The sequence below is a fragment of the Ruditapes philippinarum genome, unplaced genomic scaffold (genome assembly GCF_026571515.1).
Source record: "Ruditapes philippinarum isolate M1 unplaced genomic scaffold, ASM2657151v2 ctg964_1_1_1_1, whole genome shotgun sequence".
Classification (NCBI taxonomy): domain Eukaryota; kingdom Metazoa; phylum Mollusca; class Bivalvia; order Venerida; family Veneridae; genus Ruditapes; species Ruditapes philippinarum.
In genome coordinates this window covers 130,103-139,553 of record NW_026866351.1, presented here as the reverse complement: position 1 = coordinate 139,553, position 9,451 = coordinate 130,103, and the positions used below count along the sequence as shown (strand labels likewise).

Below are 9,451 nucleotides of genomic sequence, written 5' to 3'. Positions count from 1 at the left end.
TTGACGAACAATAGTGCCACTGAGGACGAAACCGCCATTGTTTATAACGTGATTTTTACTTTTTCGTACGTTGCAACGAAGCGACTACGTTATGGGCTGAAACGTGGCACCTTGGAGTGGCCAGATCATTTGCACCTGAATATACATTTGTATATTCGAATAAGCACCGTTCGTAATACATCCTGATACAGTTAAAGTTAATAAGTCGCAAAAGGAGACTTACCTAAGTAGGCATAAAAATCGAGGAGAACGGGTGTTTAACATAAGGCTAAACGTTCTAATAGTATATTTTTGATTGTCGAAAGCACTCTCACGCGAATAGAAGTAGAGTTGTATGGGTTCCAATGTTTCCATAGCGGTGTGATCAATACTCTAGGACACATTGCTATTATCTATTATATGTTCACTTGATCACTTTTTTGTACGTTGTAATTGCGCGGCTTCGACCCTCTGGGCTGAAACACGACACATTAGAATGGCCGGAACACTTTCACATGAAGAGATAAACGAATTATCACAGCTTCGACTACATACATATGTGATATGTAATGTGTAGACGCAAAAATTGCGTTGAAAATTGAGAAAAATTCATCAGGGATGGCGAGCGCGTACGTAAATTATTGTTAAACTCTTAAACTTGACGGGAGGATTCATCCAAACATTTTCTTATCTCACAGATACACATTGATTGTGTTGGTTCTATATTTAACCAGAGATAAGCAGGTTGTTATGAAATGCATGTACATGTATGACTGGTCTTTGTAATGTAGGAATTAAAGTGTAACAAATTAAGGATACGTTTTAGGGTTTGTTATTCAATTTCGGGTACTTATTAAAGGTGTTTAAGTTCAAAAACTAGATAGATGCAAACTATAAAGTATGTTGCTTACTTTAGATTATAAGATCTCTTTTTTCTTTCAATAATTAAAAAATGATAATAGTTTCTGAAAAGTTTAGTAAATGTCATCATTCATGTTTATTTTTCGAACGAAAACACTCAACATTTAAACATAAATTCCGATGCTATATACAGGATGGGTGCCACTTGTGCCATTTGTTTATTGTACAATGAGCATCGACGTTACAAACGTGCAGTATTATAAAATGTGATGTTTTTAATTCGAATTTTCATATATAACTGTTTTAAAATGTTTAACATTTGTGTTTTTACGAACAGGAAAATATAGGTCGTTGACATACATAGGATAGTCTCAAGATGCTGCAATCCAAAATTGGTAGGACTATTAACAGTAAACGTATAGCTATATCATACAATGATAAGCCTATTGCTAACATACGAGTGTAACGTACAATGTTCAAGATATATATTTTTTCTGTTTTATTGCTTGTGATTACATACATTAAGTGCTATTGTCGTTTTTCGTTGTTTTCCGTTATTACAATACCGTAAAACCGTAAACGGTAAATGGTTTTACATTCATGCAGGTTTATCACTATTTTTTAACTCATTTAAAGCCACTCGCCTAAAGACAGTAAATTGAAAAGAAACAAAAAGAAAAGAAAATTTCAAGTAAACGGTCAATACTGGACTTGTAACGTTTGATGTAAAAATCCATTATTACATCTCAATTCAAGAAAGAAGGTTGTCAAAAGTCTTTGCATAATCTACTGTCGCAAAGTAATGCAGTATCATATGAATATGAAATGTAATTGATTCAACATGGTCACGTGTCACAACATTGGTTCGGAAAATCCCGGAATCTGGTACGCCCAGGGTCGTATATCAATGTTCGTTAATGAGCAGGCCCTAATCATATTTCAAGCTAAAGTTTAAATCGATATACTGGTCATTATATATATGATACAATTGTTCAATTATAACGTTAAGGACTGCAAATTAATATCATAATTACCAAAGAAATTCATTCGTTTCCCTCTAATTTTTTATACGATCCCGGATTCCGTGCTTTTTGAAACACAGATCGCAAAACATTACGTGGTGCGAGAAAAAAACGTATGAAATAATTCCGTATTAGATATCCTGTTGGTGAGGAAAAGCGAAAATGTTAAAATATGATCATTTTAACGTGTCATTTCGATTTCTCTCAGCTATATATATTTTGTTTTAAAGAGAGATTTTGAAACATAATTACGACGAAAGTTTTTCTGATATCTTCTGGAGGCGTGTTGCTTTAATAAAACCATATTATGCTCCCCAAAGGCTCGCACCTAATGTTTTAATTCAACTCATTCCATCAGTTTTGGAGAAAACGCTATGCTATACGTAAAACAAAATAAAACCTAAACTGTAGACAAATAATTTAGTATTAAGCTTACACTCATTTAATTCCCTATATAAAATGTATATATAATGAAAATAATATATTGTATAATCATAACATGATATGTTGCTTTTCAGGTTTCGTGCTAAATGTTTTATTCATTGTGTATTTTACATCAAAGTCAGGTAATTGTTATCTGATAACATTTTACTGAAAACAATTATCGAAACCAATATAAAAACCATTACATAGCCATTACAGATAAAATGTATAGACCAGCATCGAAACCTTTATCGGCACAAATATCTGAATAGGGTAGATGTTTCGTAAAACATACGGAGTAATCAGAGTGCATGAAATGTATATCTTGCCGCCGATGGTAGCATTAACGTTTTTATTTATATTTTCCTCGATTTAAGAAAGATATTGATATCAATTACTAACACACAGGGAAATAAATATAATTTTCAGCAGTAGATAAACAGCATAACACAAAACTCTCATATTTTTGTCAAGGCAATATTGCCATCATGAATATCGGAGCTTGAAATAAAAAACAAATATATTTATATTTTGCTTCATTTAAGAGCGGTTATGCTTTAAATTTAAGCAAATGGACAGACCGGTCCAACGGTGACCTTGACATGTAGGAGTTGCAACAGAGCTTCTAGCCTAGACCAATGTAGCGGATCTATAACATGTGGCGTCAATGAGGTAAGCCTTCATTTACAAACCCGATCAAATAGGCAGATCATTGTTTCGTTGCTAAGTGCGTTAAAAAACTAAATAGCTACCTCTTTAACCAAATGTGCTCCGAATATCATAAACCTATAGGGGGCTTTTTGATATTTGTTGTATCCACTTTCAAGTAAAGCTATTTTTATACTTCATATTGTTCAGATATGCTATTTGGATGAGCTCATAACCGATCAGAAGACAGTGGTATACAATGCTGGTTGTCGAGCTAAAGACGTATGTATAAAATCTTTAAAATACTATTTATTTTTTATTATTTTGTAAAACATTTGTAGAAAAAAAGTTAACTATGTTTTTTAAATAATGTACTTCAACAGAACCTGCTATATAACGGATTATTTGAGTTAGGTTGATAAAGAAATCCTTAAATGATTGGTTGCATTCTTTCATTTTTTTCTCGGTTGACATTTCAGTAACACAAAAAACTATTAAAGTATTCTGCCACTATCCACCTTATTTGGAAATAGTGTCGAATGGTGATGATTGTGTTAATTGATAAGTTTCTACAAATGATATACACTCAATGTACAGTAAATAACAAAACTTAAAACTATTTAAGATGTACGCATACAAAAATTTTGGGCCTTATGTAATTGCAACGTATAACGTTGCATTCCGCTTAAAAGCTCTTAAGCCATAGAGTAAGTTAACTGAAAGCAAAGTCGTACTGTCCAAACACAAATGTTTTCTTTCCGAGAATATAATACAAAGTAATTATACATTTTAGGTGTGCAATGCTGGGACCAGTAAACCATCAATCGTAGGAAAACGCGAGCTTCAAAAGAGAGGGGATCTAGTGGCGTGCTCGGCTTGTTGTAATAGACCAAGATATTCCGGAGAACCAGAATGTAACACGCGACTGTGTGGCATAAAATACGGTGATTATTTTGGAAGTTTTATTTTATTGTAAGTGAAGATGGATTCATATAGATAAGCCAGGGAACAGAAAGATATGCAAAACAAGGTACAGGACGTGAAGTGGTTGCACACTTGGTTCGAGCGAGAATAAATGTTGCAATTTGACAAACTGGCTACGAGTCATGAATATTTACATTACTTGCAATTATTTTCTATATATGTTAATTGGAATTTATCAATATGCCCATTCCGTAAGGCAATGTTTATGACGCACTCGAAGTGGGTTTCAGCTTCCTAGCTTCTGATTTGATGAAGTTATGAAAGATATAAACTGATCATGTTCATATGTTGCGATTTGACAAGTGACAATTCTGGTCGGATTTTCTACTCATTTACTCACAAAACAAGACAAAGTATATTAAACCGTATTTAAGTAAGAAATACTGGAACCATCCAAGTCAAAGAAATAATACATTGAAGTCAGAATCTTTACCAGCTTTTCAAGAAGTATGTGTTTCTGTTGATATGCAAACTAAAATTGCGATATTTAGTCCTTGTCTATTCGTTCAAGTCTACTTTAGGGAACTTAGAAATATGCTTTCATGGAAAAGCACATTATTTATATGTATAATTATGATGATATTACGGATTTGGTTACAATGGGCATTCTTTTATTCTGATTGTTAGACATATTTTGCAATTATGACTTTTTCAAAATAGACATTATTTTCTAATAAAAAAATAAAATTAGTACATTCGTTTTGATAATAAAACATAAACCGTCCGTATTTGTTCACATCTGAAGTCACGTCCAAAGATGATTATGAAGTCGAGTCCATAAGATTGGATGGTTTCCGTACTTATGAATTTAATTTATTGTAATGTCTTCTCATTAAATACATGCTAAATACTCAACATTAAGTAATCCACAAAAAAACTACTTATTCTTATTTTGAAGCAAACACAAATACGAGCACGTGCTATTCATGTGACAGCAGTTCATCGGGACAGGGTGATGTACATGAACCCCAGGATTGTATATCGCAGTCTGTGTGTCAATCAAACGAGGTATGCTATTTAAAGGGAGACACAGGCAAAATTTTCATTTCTTAGTTTTGGATTTTACATTCATCATTCTGTAAATGCCCCCAAAATGAATACATTAGATAGTCAAAAGAGCAAAACTTTTCTCCATATAAAGAATAAAATGGTGGTTTCCTAACTTGACTCGCGTGGGTCAGGTTAGAGCATTAGGATTTCACAATAGTTGTCACGGTGAACTCCGGAAACGTTAAAGAACATGTCAAATGAATGACTTAGACTTGTTTCAATCCTACAATATCAACAATATCTGTTATTGTAACTTCAAGGGTTTATTCAAGTGACATGACTTGTTTTTAAAACTATTCGGTGATTTTATTGGTGTCTAAATTTTGTTCAATAAAATAGATATATTTACGCTTCAACCCCAAAATATGTAGAATTTAAACAGCAGAAATTCATGCTTGAACTTTAAGAAATGTCATTTTAGCGTGATTTGAGTACATAAGATCATTTTGATAGTTTTGTCATTATTTTGCCTGAATATCCCTTTAATTGTAAATCTGGACACACTCCGTTAGTTTTATTCTATTAAATTACGTTAAACACAGTGTTCCTGGTCATAGACCGCCGTTGGACTCATGAATAAAATTAATAATCTTTCAACCGATCCAAGAAATTTGTGATTATTACTTGCACAAAAGTCTTTCCACATACTTGTATAGTGTCTGTGTGTCCTGCTGGCTGGTGTTTCAACAATGTATACAGTATGCTATTACTGTAAGTCTACCAAGGTCCCGGAAGGCTTCGTATGAACAGGATAAATCAAATCGAGCCTGCAACTTTTTCATTTTTTGTGCGTTCTTTACGGATTTTTATTTATCTCTATTATACTGTTGACACGGTCCCTGTTGCTTTACTGCTTTTACTTACAACTTGTTCATGTTGTCTCTTCTGAAATACACTAACGTATTCATGTGTACATTGAACAATTCAATTTTAAAAAGAAATAAAAACCTCCCGCTGGACTGAGTCACCCACGAGGCTATGCGCTAAAGCAAAATTTTGTCATTAAAAATGTTGTATTGTATCTTTACAGGCATGTGGTGTACAAAGATACGATTATTTAGGGTCAGACAGTCATCGATATGTGTGTTTACCAAAACTAGTATGTATAAAAATGATCTATGAATTAAGTCCTCTTACCGCTTACTTAAAAAGATACAATGTATGCACCAGACAAGAAAATATAGACTGCAAATATATTTCAAGTGAAATGCAAACACTTGTAAATGCATGGTCACCACGTTCGTGCTTGTGCCCTTTCCTGTTCTTATTTAGGTTCTGATGTTGTTAATTGTCGGTTGTCCTGTGTTGCTGGGTCGTGTGCGGGTTGCGTTCATTGAACGCCGCCTTTTCTTGTTGATCTTGATTCTGAAGAAGGGGACAGACCATTGAAGCATAATTCACGCTAGTTTATGAGATAAAAAGTACAGCATCTCCCACGTGCTCTGAACAGTATTCAATATTCAATAATAAATTCTTAATTAGAACGAAGGGTCCGTGATTAACTCTGTTTCAGATTTGTACTTTGCTGACCAAAGAAGCTTTGAAAAGAATGGAAGAATGTAGGCAAAGTCATGATAGCAATATATGTGGAAATGTTGGGAAAAGGTCATTAGTTAACGTGTGTACCGCATGTTGCGGAGATGGACTTTGTAATACCGGCACTTGTGAACAACTTCTTGGTAATCCTGTTTATGTATACCCTTTTTCTTTAAATGTTTATTCACAGAAAAGCTTTAAGGAAACCTACACTAAGCAAACTTACTTGGACTTGAAAATATCTAGTTGTAAACAAGACTAGAGCTTAAATTCTGTGACAAGCCGGTCTGGCATTTGAACTATTGTTTCATGAAACCTTAACAGTCACCTATCATGTATGCATATAACACATCCATGACATCTTTCTTAATAGTTAAATCTTGTTCATTTCCCTCACTTTTAATTTTCTACTCACATGTTATGAAAAATAATGCAAAGTATAACATGCGTTTTACATACTTATGCATACATATTTAAATGGCTTAAATACTGTATTAGAAGCTGGTTTGATAGGATCGGATCCTGAAAAAAAATATTGGCGACCATTGCTTTTGAAGCTGTCCATACAGTAGTAAAACAGGCAACCCGAAAGGCCACAGAATAAATTATTACGTTGCAAGCTTGTTATGGACCGTAGCGCAAATTGCAAACAATTGTCAACCTCCCCTAGGTCTGGCGTTACAACAGCATTTAAATAGGGAATATTTATTTTTGTTTGCGATAATTCTGAAAATGAAAGAATTGTTAAAACAATAGTAAATTAGAAGCTTTAAAATCGACAAAACGTCAAATTTGAAAATTTTGCAACCTCGATTTTATTCGTTTTGTTTAATTTCCTTGTCGGTTACTATTATTTCTTTTAAGTATCATTTATGTCATTATCCTGTCCGTGCTCTGCCTTGCACCCTGTCCTGTTTTTGTTTGGGGTCCTCCAGGGCTCCTCGCCGCTGGTTCTTATTGCTGGGTCGTTTGGAGGTTGCGTTCATTGGACGCCGCTCTTTCTTGTTGCTCTTGTTTATCATATTTGATTGGGCCTGTTCAATAGCAGTAATGTATGCGATCAACCGCCCACGTTCACTTGCACCATAGCACCATATTAGTCAGAACTTCACATTTTACTTAGTTACATAACGTTCTATTTTCTTTTTTCTTTTTTTTTTCATCAATTTGTCATAATTCTTTAAAGGATGCTAATGAACTATCTCATGTTAATCTTTAAAACAGATCGTATATACAACCTCTGGAAAGGCGGTGCCCTGGACCTTCATACCCTTCAGTTGAAACAGACAACGACACGATTATGTAAGTAATTCAAGTAATTCAAACATAGATACCTACGAGGGTTGTTCGGAGAATGTTTGTATTAATTTGCAATAGCTCTTATAATAGCCAGATAATATTTACGTAAGTAAGTGTGCGAGTACCTTCCCCTTTTGTACACAGATACACGAGATTCCATTGCAACATTTTAATTGGTAACCGGATCAGTCGAAAAGTACAAACGTTCTAAAATAGTATTTCCAATTATAATAAATGGAATTTCTATCAGTATACTTGAAGTTAGAAGAAAGTAAAAACGTTAGATTGTAAAGTGACGTTAATAGATTATGGATGATGGATCAATTATAGCTTACAAATTCCAAATCTCCTTACGGACCAAAACGTTAGAAAAATGTATATTGTACGCTTGCCCTTGGATCAGAGTTATTTATGCTATAATCATAGATTTCTTATTAAACTGAAGCCTTTATATGAGAAAATGTTAGTAATAGTGTAATAGAGCATGAAAAAGGCTCATCGTAGGTTTATCACAATTATTATTTTTCTTTCTCCTAATTTTGTAGAGACCTTATTCTTCTCAACAACAGTTCGACAACAGATGATGACTTACGAGTAGTGTAATATTTTTTTTTTGTTGTTGTTTTTGTTGTTTTTTGTTGTTTTGTAATCATATCAACATTACACAAGCATAAACCTGTTTCGTGTTTGTTTTGTATTTTTAAATTTATTCATTCATGAAATATATGTAAGCAGCATGCCCATGAGTTCACCGTTTAATACATATTATGCAGAAACTAATGTAAGAAAATCTGGAAAAAAGGTTGATCCCTTGGAAGTTTGAATCAAAACAAAATTACATGAAAATTTAGACCCGGTTTGATTGAGTGTGTACATAAGGGATATTAAAAAAGTGAAACATCCCTTACGCCCCCTAGCATCGGCTTGAGCAAGTTCATTTTGCACGTATGCTACAATTTTTCATATAAAGAACTCTCACGTAAATTTACTGGTTGTTGATTGTTCTGCTACCTGGATGCGCTCTCATGCGGAAGGGCGACCGAGTTCATCTTTCAGTAGAGCCGGAAATCATCATATGATGTAGAGAGACTTAAAACTCAACTAGCAAATTCGTTGAATTTATAACCCCCGTTGAGTGAATAAGTAATAGAAAGAGCATCGAAACACAAGGCTATCTGATTTGTACGAGTGGGCATAGCCCACGAGTATCAATCAAATTGCCGAGTGTTTTGATGTTCTTTCTCTTTTGTATCATAGTCAAACATAAAAAACACGTTCCCTGTTTTTACAATATGAAATCCCAGAAAAGGTAACCAATGAACGAGCATCTGAATATGATATTTCTATCACTTTCCATTTCCCTGCGTTCGCAATAAGTATACCCCAGCAAAAATGAGCCAATTAAATGGACATGCTCTAGTGTGCGGGTAACTAAAGCAGTGTGCATGTATATGTGTACGATTTAACTCTGACACATTTTCAACAGAAAGGTCCCCAAACTATGATACAATTTTGAATTACACTACTTAATCGATGCTTCTTAGTAGTATGTACATCTCATTATATTCAAAAGTAGAGTGACTGTTTATATGCAGTGTATCATATTTCATATTTTAATTACATTTTTATGTTGAAACCTGAAATATTTT

The 9,451-nt window shown here is 33.8% G+C and overlaps 1 protein-coding gene across 2 annotated transcripts; it reads left to right on the top strand.

Annotated features, from left to right (window-relative positions):
* Window positions 1–705: 705 nt before the first annotated feature.
* Window positions 706–8,439, top strand: LOC132732231 (uncharacterized). 2 transcript variants are annotated; one of them, XM_060718623.1, is made up of 11 exons: window positions 706–806; window positions 1,178–1,235; window positions 2,381–2,428; window positions 2,854–2,957; window positions 3,144–3,215; window positions 3,727–3,877; window positions 4,816–4,925; window positions 5,998–6,066; window positions 6,481–6,646; window positions 7,728–7,805; window positions 8,348–8,439. In XM_060718623.1, coding segments are annotated over exons 2-11 (819 nt in total). In that variant the 5' UTR covers window positions 706–806; window positions 1,178–1,216; the 3' UTR covers window positions 8,350–8,439. The 2 variants fall into 2 exon arrangements, with proteins under 2 accessions (XP_060574606.1, XP_060574607.1); XM_060718624.1 differs by lacking the exon at window positions 706–806 and adding an exon at window positions 860–877.
* Window positions 8,440–9,451: the final 1,012 nt, after the last annotated feature.